This window comes from Barbatula barbatula (genome assembly GCF_947034865.1).
Source record: "Barbatula barbatula genome assembly, chromosome: 13".
Lineage (NCBI taxonomy): Eukaryota > Metazoa > Chordata > Actinopteri > Cypriniformes > Nemacheilidae > Barbatula > Barbatula barbatula.
Window position 1 is genome coordinate 23,544,625 of NC_136776.1, and position 15,864 is coordinate 23,560,488.

Sequence of the window (15,864 nt, forward strand, 5' to 3'; positions counted from 1 at the left end):
AACTATAAATTCCTTTGAGTAAAACTGAAGCAAAGACACTTATTAAAAATGATGCACAATGGGTATGGCAGGTAGCATGGAATGAAAGTGAAACAAGGAGACACTTGTATAAAATACAAAATCATGTTGGTGTGGGGAGAAAAGAGCATAGGAAAAGAAGGGAAGGAAACATTATAACACGGCTTAGAATAGGTCATACTGGGCTTAAGCCCCCAACGGGGAATGCACTTTTTGTAACCATAAAGAAACAGTTGAACATGTTATATTTCATTGTGAACAATGCAATGATAATAGAGTATAATTTTTCCGTTAAACACCATGATATTTCCTTACCAGGAATTTTAGGAAAAACAGGTGATAATATATACGACAATATAATAAAGTTTGTAAAAGAAACAGGGTTAAGCAAAAGAATATAGGTTACATATGTTGACACAGTATTTACTTTTTCATGAATAATTGTATTGTCATATCTTATTATTTATTAATAGTAGTAGCCGTATTATTTATTTTTTTAAGTTATCCATGTAATCCGTGTTCCACACTCCAGTCCAGTCGGTGGCGGTAATGCACCTTAAGATGGTTTGCCAACCGCCGTAGAAGAAGAAGTAGAAGATCATCCGCTTTAAAATGAAACATGAAGATCATTATAGTTCCTTTATTACTCGTGTGCGGTAAGTGACTGATTTAAATCCGGACACTCGTAACCTGATGAAGTGTGTGTAGAAACTGACTCTATTTAAGTAGTCGGTACCAATACCAGTAAAATGACACGGTTCTGAACCAAATCGAAACGCTATTAATAAGGCTCATTGTTAATATAAATGTATAAAAAGCGAAGCCAAGATCATTGTTGCTGAAACTGTTGTGTGTTCACTGAGGTCTTTCATGCTGATGAACATCCTCCCATACAGACAAATAGATTAAACTTCAGCAGGTCAAGTGACTGAACACACAAACATATGCAATATTAAAATCTCTGTGTCTTATTCTGCATTCACACAAGATTACCTTCATTAAGGTAAATATATATACTAATAATGGATGCAGCAGATTTTTCTTTAGTTTCAATTTGGGTTATCTATCCAAGACGTACACGTTGCTCCACATCTATTGTTTTCGAGCACATACTGTAGGCCTGTATAAAATAGGCACTGTGAACCCCACAACAATGAAGGTCTGGTGGTGTATTTAACTGGACATGGGGCACAGCTCTTGTGTTATAGCTACCAACTCTTTTTCATTTCATCTGGCCATAGACCTCAGTCCTGGTTGAAGTTCCAGTATGGCAGATTAATATGGTGGAGTTTGTTTTTGCATGAGAGCAGAAGATTTGTTTTTTGAACAGTGTCCTGAACAACTTCAACCATTTCCCATTAAATCCACTTTTCATTTTTGTAGCTCAACAATCTTTTGCTGGACATCAGAACCAATTATTTGTTTTTATCCATTGTGATAAATGATTAAGGGGTTTTGTGTCACTATAGTACATGAAGTCATGACTGGACAACAATGTTTCTTGTCACATTGGTGTGCTCAGAAAATTGTAATATTAATGGAAATATACTTGGCAGATATTCTAGGGATACCAATAATTGTGGTTAAAGTGTAATTTAAGAATTCAAATTGTTTTACTTGAATGAAATGATGGAATTTTGATTATTTTTTTTAATTAAAGATCAAACGAGAGCCAATGCAGAATATTTTTTACAGCCTCCTTTGCTCATATTTACCAAGCGTGCCAATAATAGTGGTGGGCACTGTATGCGAATTTAGTATATATGTGATAAGACTTGATGATGGGATGTGTGCACTAACAGATTTAATGTCTGAACTACTGTTTGTGTTTGTGTGTCTGCAGGCGTCTTTGGTGCTGCAGATGTAGTGAAGTCAGTGTCAGTGATGGAGGGACATTCTGTTACTCTACACACTGATCTCACTCACATACACACAGATGATGTGCTACGGTGGAGATTTGGAGAAGGCGAATCAAGGGATCTTTTAATTGATATTGTTAACAACTGTATAAGATATAACGGTCCATTTAAAGACAGACTGCAGATAGACAGTCAGACTGGAGACCTCACCATCACAAACATGAGAATCAAACACTCTGGAGTCTATGAAGCGCAGATCAGCAGAACTAACACAACATACAAGGGATTCAGAGTCAATGTCACAGGTACTGTAAGCACAATGAAAATGAATTGATTTAAAGTAATTGCTTTACATATTAAATTCTCAATGATCTCATTTGCATATGTGTGACGTCGTCGTCATGTTGCATTTGCTCTCAGAGTCAGACTAGTGTTGAGATATCTCTGAATATACTCTATTTAAATTGTATTTAAGTGCCCAATACGCTGAGTTGTTCTCATTTACATATTTTATTTTGTCAGACATGTAAATTAAGTTTAACATAGTAATTCAACGTGACTTAACAATAGTTGGCTACATGTTAACCGGCAGCAACTTCCACCAATTGCCTCATCGTCTGCAAAAATTTGCAGGGATCCTTTAAGGGATCCTTTACGCCTTCGAGTTGTTCCAAATCTTTATAAATGTCTTTGTTCTGATGAACACAGAGAAATATATTGGGGAGAATGCGTATAACCAGACAGATTTGACAAATGTCTTTCTCTGTGTTCATCAGTATCACTATCACTCTATTTGTTTAGTGCAGTGCACCCATCACCTCCGACTTGTTCTTATGTCTAAACAGTCAGTGACCCATTTTGGGAAAATGCTATTTGAGACATTAAAACACGATTTCTACTAATTTATTGAGAATTCAACTGTGGGGCTGTGAATTAGAGACAATCCCAAAATGTATTTTTCAGTTTAGGGTCTGGATTTTTTTCTCTTTCTGCTCATGTATGCTCCTTTGTAGCTGCGTGCTCTCTAAACTCTCCATACCTGCACATTTTCGTTCTGATAACATTATTATACTTTAACTAAAAATTATTATTTTTTTACATTTGAGAATCAATTCAGAATCTTCTTTGTCATCTGCATTTCATGCCTTAAATAATGGAATTGTTCCGCCACCCCTAATGCAAATGGTTGTTTGTAATGATACAATGTCCTTACATCCTCAGTCCCATCCCTTTTGTTTGATGTACAAAAACCACTGAAGTTACAAAAGTGAATCAGTCAGGAGCAGGGAGTGTTATGGAGATTAGTGTTCAATCTGTAGGAGAAGCAATTTAGCAGCAGAAGCGTACAGAACTGTGTAAGTGTATTTAAATTGTCTTGTTGAGTTTTAGTACTGTGTTAAACTGAGAAATCGCTTTGTATTTACTTCCGCTCTGTCACCTGTTGAAACCGCGTGTAGTTTCGTTCCTTCGTTCGTTCTTGGACAAGTTTAATTTGTTTGCTTTGTGTGCGCATGTCATCTGAGGGCGGGACTTGTTGAATTAAAGTAATTAGACGGGTCTTTAAAAAGCGTCTATCCACCGCGGCAGTCGGTCGCGTGCAGCCCTCATCGCGTGAAGACCGAAGAGAGTAAAGACATCGACTCTACCTGTGCGCGACCGAAGAGAGTAAAGACATCGACTCTACCTGCGCGCGACTCCACCGAGCCGGGACACACCGACAGGGCACTTGAGTATTGCACTTCTTTTGTACCCTTTTTTGTTTGTATCAACACTTGCACTTTTGGTCTTACTTGTTTGCACTAATACTTAATCCTTTATTGTTATCTTTAATGTTTCTCACTATTTTCTTTCTGCTTCTCTAAAATATGTGTTTTAAAGTCCTTTCTGTTATCACAACACGTAAATCATCTGCCGCATGCCGAAGGCGACGCAATGCTAATAATCTTCACAATGTATCACTGCTAGCAACTTCCCCTTCTACTCTCCCAATAGGATTGTGGAACGGCCAATCTGCTGTGAAAAAAGCTGATTTCATTACAGCTTTTGTTAAACATTCTGGTCTTTCCATTGTAGCACTTACAGAAAGATGGATCAAACCAGAGGACTCTGCCACTCCCGCTGCCCTCTCCCATAACCACACTTTCTCCCACAGCCCTCGCATCACAGGAAGGGGTGGAGGCACCGGTCTACTCATCCCCAAAGACTGGAAATTCAATTAGCTAACACCCATGTGTGACAACAGCTCCTTCGAGTTTCATGCTGTTACTATCACCCACCCTGTTAAAAGTCATTTTGTAGTTATATATCGTCCCCCAGGTCAGCTTGGACATTTCTTGGAGGAGCTGGATGTGCTTCTTTCATCCTTCCCTGAGGATGGTACTCCCCTGGTGGTACTAGGTGACTTCAACATCCACATTGGAAAGCCACAGGCTGCTGACTTCATCAACCTGACCGTATCATTTCACCTCGAGCAGGTTTCCACATCAGCAACCCACAAGTCTGGAAACCATCTAGATCTGATCTTCACAAGGTACTGCTCCTCTCATCACTCTCAGGTCACCCTGCTGCACACCTCTGATCACTTCTTCGTCACCCTCGACCTCACTGCTCCGGATAGCGCAGATGTCTAACCGATGGTCACCTTCCGGCGCAACCTGCGGTCTCTCCCTCCCTCCTGTTTTTTCTCTGCTGTCTTCTCTGCACCCCCCCCCCTCTGATGAGCTCTCTCTTTTGAATACAGACAATGCCACAGACACTCTGTGTTCCACGCTTTCATCCTGCTTGGACAACCTATGCCCTCTTGCACCTGGACCAGCCCGTGCATCCCTGTAGGCTCCCTGGTTATCGGATGTACTGCGTGAGCATCGCGCCAGCCTCCGGTCAGCTGAGAGAAAATGGCGCAAGTCAAAAGACCCTGCAGACCTCTCTCTCTCTACCAGTCTCTTCTCTCTTCTTTCTCTGTAGATGTCACCTCTGCAAAAACAGATTACTACCACTCGAGGATCTGCAACTCTCCGGACTCTCGAACGCTCTTCAAAACCTTCTCTGCTCTCCTCTGTCCGCCTGCTCCCGCACCTTCATCGGAGTTAACAGCTGCTGATTTTGCATCGTTCTTCGTAAAGAAAACCACTGCCATCAGCAGCCAGTTCTCTACGCCACGACCTGTCGAACCCGCCCACATCCCTGACACGTGTGTGCTCCCCGCCTTCTCTCCTCTGTCTGAAGCTGATGTCTCCAAGGTCATTGTTTCCAACCACCCTACCACCTGCCCACTGGATCCCATCCCCACCCATCTCCTCCAGGCCATCTCTCCAACGGTTGTGCCTGCTCTGACCCACATCATCAACTCTTCGCACAACATTTCCCACAGCGTTCAAAGAGGCCCGCATCACACCGCTTCTAAAGAAACCCACCCTGGACCCTACACTGCTAGAAAACTACAGGCCTGTCTCCCTTCTTCCCTTCATCGCCAAAGCCCTGGAGCGAGCTGTGTTCAACCAGCTCTCCTCCTTTCTCATGCAAAACAACCTCCTGGACAGCAATCAGTCTGGGTTATTCCACAGAGACTGCACTGCTCTCAGTCATCGAAGGGTAGGTCATTCGGAGTATCCTGGAGAGATGAGGTCTCCACGTCCCAACAGCTCAACACGGGGGTGCCACAGGGCTCAGTGCTTGGACCGCTACTCTTCTCCATTTACATGACATCCCTCGGCTCGGTCATTCAGAAGCATGGCTTCTCCTATCACTGCTATGCCGACAACACACAACTCTACTTGTCATTTCAACCGGACGATCCGACGGTCGCTGCTCGCATCGCGGCATGCCTGAGTGACATCTCGCTTTGGATGAAGGATCATCACCTGCAGCTAAACCTTGCAAAAACGGAACTGCTTGTTATCCCGGCCAACCCAAAGATTCACCACAACCTTGCCATTCAACTAGGCTCATCAACGATTACACCGTTCAGCACAGCCAGGGAGTGGTAATCGATGATCGGCTTAACCTCACAAGTCATGTTGCCAGCACCACCCGGTCCTGTAGATTCATCCTCTACAACATTAGGAAAATTAGACCTTTCCTATTGGAGCACTCTACGCAAGTCCTAGTCCAGGCTCTTGTCCTGTCCAAACTGGATTATTGCAATGCGCTTCTGGCTGGACTTCCTGCTTGCACAATCAAACCTCTCCAGATGATCCAGAATGCGGTGGCAAGAGTGGTCTTCAATGAACCGAAGAAAGCTCATGTAACTCCGCTCTTCATCAGGTTACACTGGCTCCCTGTTGCCGCCCGCATAAAGTTCAAAGCTATGCTCCTGGCCTACAAGACCAACACCGGATCTGCACCATCGTATCTCCACTCGCTAATGCAGATCTATGTTCCTGCCAGATCACTGCGGTCTGCAAAGGAACAACGACTAGTGGTACCATCCCAAAAAGGAAAAAAGTCACTCTCCCGTACCTTCTCTGGATCTGTTCCACATTGGTGGAATGATCTACCAGCTGCTACAAGATCAGCAGACTCGGTTGCCATCTTTAAAAAATGCCTAAAAACGCATCTCTTCCGTCAACACGTCGCTGATTGATTTTTCCTAATTCTCTTCCCTTTCCTTCTTTATAAAAAAAAAATATATATATTACTAACCTCACTATTCTTAGCTTTTATACTGTGCTAGGCTTTAATGGACTAGTTTGATGCACTTATGTATTTTGTTGCCTATGTTGTTATAATTGCTTCCAATGTTTCCTCATCTGTAAGTCGCTTTGGATAAAAGCGTCTGCTAAATGACTAAATGTAAATGAGTGTTAGGAGCAGGTAGTGTTTGTTTTATGTTGTATGATGAACATTCAAAGCTAGTGCATGGATCTAATGCTGTAACACATATGTGTTAGTTCCCCTACTGTTCACGTGCACTCAAGACATAACAGACTACTTTTACAAGGATACTTGCTAATATTTACATTTATTCATTTGGCAGATGCTTTTATCCAAAGCGACTTACAAGTAGAAGAGCTTATAAATTTTTTTTGTCATTTTTGATAATTTTGTGTGGATGTGCCCATTCAAGAGTAAGAGCAAGATGATCTCACACTTATCCCGGTCCATCTTGTAGATGCTCCAAGTGTTATCAGTCCTGGTGCAGGTGAAGTCATGACAGTGTCAGTGAATGAGGGAGATTCAGTCACTCTACACACTGATGTCAAAACACGGAGAGGTGATCTGATACTGTGGAGGTTTGGAGATGAAGGTCTTCTCATAGCCAAAGATGATAAAGAAGACAATAAGAGCTCAATATATGATGATGAGGGATTCAGAGGCAGACTGAAGCTGGACGATCAGACCGGATCTCTCACCATCAGTGATGTCAGATCATCAGTTTCTGGACTTTATCAACTGGAGATCAGCAGCAACAACAAACAAACCATATACAAGACATTCAGTGTTTCTGTCAAGGGTGAGTATCTACTCAGCTTTCCTGTATCTCAGTGGTAAGAGCATTGCATTAACAATGCAAGGTCATGTGTTGGATCCCAGGGGATTGCAGATACCAATGTATAGGATAATGCTATGTAAGTCGCTTTGTATAAAAGCGTCTGCCAAATGCGTAAATGTAAATGTGAATTTATATCAGTTCAAAAGTTCATCTTTTGCGATTTTGAAGTTTCACACACACGACAGTGTTATCAAAACGATCTGCATTTATACGGATCCAGGAGAATGAATAAAAATGCTGTATTCCCCTGTTTAGGCCTTTTAGGTTCCTCGCCGCCGTTTGCAAACTGGTTTGCCTGGACGGGGGTGCTGCTAGAATTTTATAGTTTTATTTAACTAACACGGCATATAGGAATTGATAGTATCTGATATCTGACCTGTATTTTGACTTGCATAACCTTATATGTTTTGCTTATAGTCAATATGTTTTCTTGTACAGCTGCTTTGTATCAATGAAAATAGTGAAAAGGGCTATATAAATAAAGCTGACTTGACTGTATTATGCATGCCAGGACAGTGGATGGCACTGTTGCGCTGTAAAGAAACACAATGTGTCTGTGCACATGCATACCCTGTTTTAAGCTTAAAGCACTTTTAATACACTTTGTCGGCATATACGTGTGTTTATGTTTGCCGTTTATAAATACTATAACTCCATTGTTCGTAGTGGTGCAGTAAATCTACTTTTTGCTGGAGAAATAATAAGTATGTTGCATAGTAGAAAAACACGATATGGAGGCCGACATTATTGTTTTGGGAATTCTCACGCATGCTTACAGACTGAACGCGCAATACACATCTGTATGATGTCATCGTTGTCGATAACACCATCATTTTCATAAACGTGCCCTTCGACACACGCTTTCAAAAGTTTGCGTTTTTTCTTCCCAAACATGGTTGCCGTGTAAAACACTGAAAAAGTTGAAAGTTTTTACTAGTTGAAACCAATGGTCTTATGTAAATTGCCCTTAGGTCTTTCATCTGGCACTCCCAAGCAAGAACAATGTTTTAAGATCAAGGCTCAAAAACATGGCAGAAAGCAGAGAGTTACTTACTCATTTTGATGCGTTTTTCACATTTCTTGTGTTTGTCTTTAGCTGTTATGACAGGAATATGTGTGTGTGTTTAACAGTGTGTTTATGAGTCTTGCTCTCTCTCTCATAACAGATCGAGGTCTATCTCCAGGAGGTGTAGTTGGAATAGTGTTTGGTGTCCTGCTGTGTGTTGCTGTTGGTGTGGTTGTGTTTCGCCGCATTAATTATGAACAACAGAAACGAACGGGTGAGTTTCATCTTCAGCTGATACTGTAATTACAAAACATATACACGTATATTTGATGTGTTAATATGGCTGAATAATTAATCTACCATAAACCACACGCGATTTGGCATATGTTTTTTGTTTTGGCTTCAGCAATAAATGAAGTTGTATTTGATGATTGTTTATTAATTAACTAAATTAGTTGTTTAACAGTCTGAGTAATTAAAGCTTAAAATCACAGATCTGCTGTTAAGTGTTATGATTGGTCCTGTACAGTTTACATGAAATTGTTCCGTTTTCATTTTTTGAAAACTAGAATACACTACACAATTCAACAGGTGCGTTCAATATTTGTAGTGCGGTTCTTTTGGTCAGGACCAAAAAAGAAAAAAAACGATTCAGTCCTGATTCGCTTAGCATTCAGACTAGCATTTTAACAGCAAACCTAAAGATATTGAACCTAACAGCTTACATGTAAAGTCGCATCGTGATTGGGCAGCTTTTAAGATATATATATTTAAATTATACTTACCGGACATCCAAAAAAATGCTGTGTGGTGGGTAATACATGTTCAGTGTATGCCTGAGCATATGAGGGTATTTTTAGCAAGCCGGTAATTCGCAAAGATCTCTTGAAGTGTTTAACGCAGTCAAAACGGCGCCAGGACTCCCTCCCGTTACATTCGCAAGCACAGATCTATAGATTAACATTCCTTTTATATTACCAAATCACGAGATTGTCGGGTCGTATAAAAATAAACTTCCTGGTTTTGGTTCAGATGCCTCTGGTCCGTGTTGCGTTCATGTTTAAATCGAACCGCGCAAGAGTTCGTTTGAACGGGGCAGAGACTGATTTTTTAAACGGTTTCTGTCCGTTTGTTTGGTGTGCATCGGCGTTCACACTTACACAAATAAACTACACTAACACAGCAACCGCACCAGAGTTCGTACCAATCGAACCAAATGGCGTATGAGAAACACTTCTAAAGGCTCAGGTGTTGCGTGTCACTTCCACCAATCAAAACGTACCACGTCATCGGAGTACCGCGTTCCAGTGGGGTAGCGCTTGACTAACTGCGTGCACCGATTGAGAAAACTGTTTGTCATCATCATCATCAATCAATGACTGATTAATCCATGCATCATTCCTTTTATCCTTATATTGGGTAGAGTTATCATGTGCGTGTGTAAGGTAATATTTTCAATAAATTTAAGTTATAGTACGAGATTTGTTTATTGCTGAGTACACGTAACAGGTGGCCTGTTATGCTGCATATATTGTTGGTTTTCCGTTAATATGGTCTTATTTACATGTCACGTGACCTAGGCCATTGAAGCAATTTTGACATCCTAGAGGTGCCTTCTGTTGGTAAAGTTATGCAGCAGCACACACTTGGGTTAATAGTTATTTATGTCGTTGGTGTTATCAATTACACAACGAGATGGGTATGTTAAGTAACACTTGTGATGATGCAAATTCCTGTACATTTTCAGGATGCTTATTTCTTTATTTATTTTTCATTGTTACAGAAAACCACAAACACATGTATATTCACCCAAACTTGAAGTAAGGCAAAGAAAATACTAAAAACAAATTCCCCTTATACTAAGCCCCATCTCACTCTGTTCTAACCGATTGCCTGCTGCGTTTTGCACCTATCCCATTAATATAATCCCAACCGCTCCATTTCAACACCCTTATTCGGGTGACTCATTTCATGTGTTTGTTGGATTCCTGCATGTCAAACCTATGACCTTGGTGTTACTCTGACAATGTCGATGATCTGGACCTGTACACAGAGTTCAAATGTTCATATTTCTCTCTCTTGTGTTTCTCTCTTCTATGTGCTGCCGTTACATCTTGAGTACCTCTCTGTGTTTCTCTCTTCTATGTGCTGCTTTGAATGACACAGTGAGTAAAGTGGAACACGGTTCTGTCACTTTATCCACCGGTGTTACTGAACTACAGTCAGATGATGTGATCCAGTGGAGGTTTGGAGAAACTCTCATAGCTGAAATCGATAGAAAGAACCACACATTGTCTACATATGATGACGTTCTTGGTGGGAGATTCAGAGACCGACTGAATCTGGATGATCAGACTGGAGATCTCACCATCACAGATCTCAGAACAGACCACACTGGAGACTATAAACTGAGAGCATGTGGTTCCTCTACTTTTGATGATGTACATTTGAACCTTCATGTCAGGGGTAAGCAAAGCTTAAGTTTATGTGATGATTATAATGTTTTTTGTATATGAGGTTCTTATGTTTTTCTTTTCTATATGCTGCTGTTGTACATGAAGAGAGGAGAGAAGCAGTCGTTTTGGGAGGTTCTGTCACTCTTTACACGGATGTTACTGGAATACAGACTGATGATGAGATTCAGTGGAGATTTGGACCTGATGAAACTCCCATAGCTGAGATCACTGGAGAGAATGAACCCTCATATGTCTCGACTGATGAGAGATTCAGAGACAGATTGAAGATGAACCCTCAGACTGGAGATCTTACCATCAGAGACATCACACCTGAACTCTCTGGAGATTATAGAGCAAAGATCCACAGCAGAAGAAACGAAAGAGAAAAAAGAAAATACAAGGTTGTCATCTCTGGTGAGTGCATTTGTTTTATTGATTTATATCCGACATGAGGATGAGAGATGATGCGATCTCTGGAAACAAACTGTAAACTCTCCAGCATAAAAACGGGGAACACGGAAATCATACTACTAAAACGTCTCTTTTTTTGCATATTTTCCTTGATTATGGTTTGATTATGGTCTATATCACCCACTGACATAGAGCTACAAGGCAGTAGGCAGTAGTTTGTTCAACAGAAACGTAATATTCTTTATTTCCAACAAGATCAGGGAAGAGTATGGGGAAAAACTAGAAGTTCTTTGAGTATTCTTGCAAGCTCCGTTTAGGTCTGGAATGGAAGCAGAGTAGATGAATTAGTGGAGGAGTTCAGTCTACTCGCATCTTCTTCTATGGGTGGTTTCTCCCATTGTTGGGTTGTAGTGAGGTTGCTAAATTGCTTGTTACATCGTTTTCTCGTCTCCATCTGTCCACACCTGTCCACACCTGCGACTTCTCGTCAGAAGCGAGAGAATGATTCCACCCATCATTCCAGGAGCTGTCCATGGTCCTGAAGTTCACTGCTGCACTCCATGGTGCATAAGTTCACTGGTCTTTTCGGGTGCTGCTCTCCATGGTGCTGAAGTTCATTGGTCTTTTCGGGTGGTGCTCTCCATGGTCCTGTAGTGCACTGGTCTTTTCAGGTGGTGCTCTCCATGGTGCTGAAGTTCACTGGTCTTTTCGGGTGGTGCTCTCCATGGTCCTGTAGTGCACTGGTCTTTTCAGGTGGTGCTCTACATGGTGCATAAGTTCACTGGTCTTTTCGGGTGCTGCTCTCCATGGTGCTGAAGTTCATTGGTCTTTTCGGGTGCTGCTCTCCATGGTGCTGAAGTTCATTGGTCTTTTCGGGTGCTGCTCTCCATGGTGCTGAAGTTCACTGGTCTTTTCGGGTGGTGCTCTCCATGGTCCTGTAGTGCACTGGTCTTTTCAGGTGGTGCTCTACATGGTGCATAAGTTCACTGGTCTTTTCTGGTGCTGCTCTCCATGGTGCTGAAGTTCACTGGTCTTCGGGTGCTGCTCTCCATGGTGCTGAAGTTCACTGGTCTTTTCGGGTGCTGCTCTCCATGGTGCTGAAGTTCGAATCGATCGTTTGTTTAAAATAAATATCCATATTGACAATGTTATTAACGTTGATGTCCAGCTTCTGTCACCTCTCGAATGCGTGTGAACCAGAGGCTTGTTTGTAGATGCTATCCTGATGGAACATCAATTTGAGTGAACTGTCTCTTAAAGGATATAAGAAAAGATGAATTAGTTATTTAATCACAATAGCTCACAGCTTCATGTGTTACTGACAGTATATTATCACATTGATTCATGTTTTCTGCGTGTTTCAGTGTTCGCTTACAAGAGAGAATCTGTCACTCTACACCCAGACATTGAAATACGGAGAGACAGTGAGATCAAGTGGATCTCGCAAGATAAAACCATTCTGGTAACTGGAAACAATGAAGAGGGAGAGATCAACTATACAGATGATGAGAGATTCAGAGACAGACTGGAGATGAATCATCAGACTGGAGAACTCACCATCAGAGGCATCAGACAGACAGATATGGGACTTTACACGCTACAGCAGATCAACAGTGATGGAAAGACCTCATACAGAATATTCCAGGTTTGGATCTGGGGTGAGTAACTCAAGATTTCTGAAAACGCATAAAACATCTCGACAGAAAAGAAAACCTCACCTCACACCAAATGCCTGGGCCCAAATGTCCTCTAAAAGTACTTCAAAAGGATCTAGTGATGCACTACCTCAGATTTCCAGTAGCAGGTCATTCCAGAGGCCATGTGCCGCCACCCAAAAAGCCAAAGTACCTTTAGACTTCAGCAGGATTAAGGGAACTTTGATAGGAGTTGGTGCGATGACCTCAGTGGCCGTTTCCAGAAAAGATGTATAGCCAACGGGCCTGTGGGGGTGACGTCTGAGGCTGAGACTGGTCTGAACCAGACATATTATTACACTTTTATTGTTTGTTATTTGAAGTCTGATATTAATAAGCTTTACAAATGTATATGTGATGTTATTAAATGAACTGATTCTGCAGCTGACTGAAGATATGATTAACATGTGCAGAAAAGACTTATATATGTTTCATTTGTGTATATGATTCTTAACAGCCGACCCTTTATGAATTTTGAACAAGCAGAAATCGAGTGAGATTGGGTTTGTTTGCTTTTCAACACTTTTCTTAAGTGACATTTGACAGCTGATCCACATGACAACTGTTTCTGTGCAAAACCCTTTGTTAAAGGGACAGTTCACTCAAAAGTGAAAATGTTGTCGTCATTTACTCACCCACCTGTATATGTTTCTTTGATCCTATGAACACAAAGGAAGATATTCTGAAGAATGTCAGTAAGCAAACAGTTCGTGGACCCCCCTTTACTGCCGTAGTAGGAATACTATTGGAGTCAATGGGGGATGAGATTTGTTTGCTTACTGACATTCTTCCAAATATCTTCTTTTGTATTTCTGCTTTCCTGTAGATCAGTGGTTAGGCACTTGCAATGCCAATGGCCATGGCATGGGTTCGATCCCAGGGGATTGGACATAGTCAGAAACAGATGTATAATACAATGCAATGTGAGCCTAATGCATAAATGTGATGTCAATGTATTTAGCAGAACCAAGAGATTCATACAGACTTGGAACAAAATCAGTTAACAAAGCACAAACTTTCACTGTAAAAACTGTGTTTTGAAGCTCTTACAGTGAGATTTCTGTCCTGAACAGAAAACAATGAAAAGATATTAGCTTGTGTTCAAACTATCCTGAGGTGCACACATCTAACATATGAGTGTGTGTTTTCTGAAAGGTGCATCAATTCACAAAATGAAAATATGAATGTTCATTTCTGCACTTCAGTGACAATTATTAAAAGAATGTAGAGATATAAATGTATACAATTAATCACTGTATACATTTATATTATTTTGTAAATGTCTTTTCTATGGCATATTGCTGTTTTTTCATCTCTTTACTGACAGATTCAGCTGGAACAGTAGTGATGCCTTTACTGAATGAAGCAGAAGATAGATTTTGATCAGCTGACAGCTGCTCATCATCACTTCTGTTACATCATCATCCACAGTAACAAAACTGTTTTACAACCTCATGATCCGTCCTGATCAAACTTGAAATAAACTCCTGTGTGCTAATGAGCTTTTTGAAGATGAAGTTAAAAGATTTTGATAAACCGTGAAACAAAAATTCATTTCATTTACATTTAATCATTTAGCCGACGCTTTCATCTTATGCGATTTACAAAGAGTTCAATAAGCGATATGTCATAAAAGAGCAATAATACAATAGGTGCTAATACAAAGATATTAGTTTCAACAAAAGCTAGACCACCACCTATTGAGAGAAGAGAAGGTTAGTTGTTAGTAGTTGTTGTTTAACTGAATAACTCTAACCTTATCACACTTTTTAAAGGGGGTCATATGGCACGAATAAGTGTTATTCTGAGTCTTTGGCGTGTCATAAGTTGACCATGCATGTATTAGACACGTAAAATTGCAAAAATGAAAGTATCAGAACAAAAGATGCCTTCTATCTTAAAGTGAATGTTCACCCAGACCTGCCTGAAATGCCTTGTGTAACCACACCCCCATAAATCTACATCAGTTCATGGTATGATTTGACTAAGACCGCACAAATGTTAATGCACGTAAGGTGAGTATACGTGTCAAGACAATTGAAGAGGAACCTGATGTTCCAAATATGGAACAGGCTTATTAGAAAATGTATACAAAAATAGAAATGTGACACAGTAATACTTGTATTGTGTTCTGCTTTGAATGAATCTCGTTTTAATAGATGTCATACATGTACATGAAACCGTATTGATAAACGTTTGTGCCTGATCAGTTTAATGGATAAAAATGTTTTTGTTTTAATAGTAAACATGCTAGTTTTTTTACATGATAGCTTTGATATGTGTAACCGAATATCATTTTTTTGCTACTTTAAAAAAGTTATTATTTATAGTTTCTAGATACCTCTCAGAAATAGTCATTGAATTAGTAACTGTGTTACATCATTATAAAAGTAAATAATTACCAGGGAAAGTAACTATTGCGTTTACTTAAAAAAAAATTCAAATATGTCACAAAACTTGGTTGCCCCATTATTAAATATGTTAAATGAATTAAATGAAGGCTAAAAAGTATAAATGACTTGCATAAAACATTTTCTAATCATGTTTAATCACGTCTACTAATGCTCTTCATGTTTTGACTGCTTTCCAGTTTGATGAATGTAAGATGGTGCATGCTTAAGATTGCATTTTAGGAGATTAAATATTTAATTACTCGCAATTCTTGTTTGACAGTGGAGCGCAAAGCACAGTTTCACTTTCACTTTGGAAATGTTATAGTTCAGTGTTACCCGCAGCAGCATAAGTGAATGTTTCAGGTCCTTTGGGTAAGAGACCTGCAGATGAAAACTGCTCAATTATTGTAATTCTGCCTTCTCTTATCAGTATTATCGGTTGATTACCCCTTACTGAAAAAAATGTATGCTGTTTATTTATAACGCCGTTATTTCCATCACTGCTGAAGAAATTAATAAAAGTTCAGTTGAAATTT

The 15,864-nt window shown here is 40.3% G+C and overlaps 1 protein-coding gene across 1 annotated transcript; it reads left to right on the plus strand.

Annotated features, from left to right (window-relative positions):
• Positions 1–557: 557 nt before the first annotated feature.
• On the plus strand, positions 558–15,852 carry LOC306902723 (uncharacterized protein). Its single transcript, XM_079471538.1, has 7 exons — positions 558–674; positions 1,862–2,182; positions 6,988–7,329; positions 8,535–8,648; positions 10,541–10,840; positions 10,936–11,244; positions 12,606–15,852. Exons 1-7 carry the CDS (start codon positions 638–640, stop codon positions 12,905–12,907), a joined length of 1,725 nt encoding a protein of 574 aa, XP_079327664.1. The 5' UTR covers positions 558–637; the 3' UTR covers positions 12,908–15,852.
• Positions 15,853–15,864: the final 12 nt, after the last annotated feature.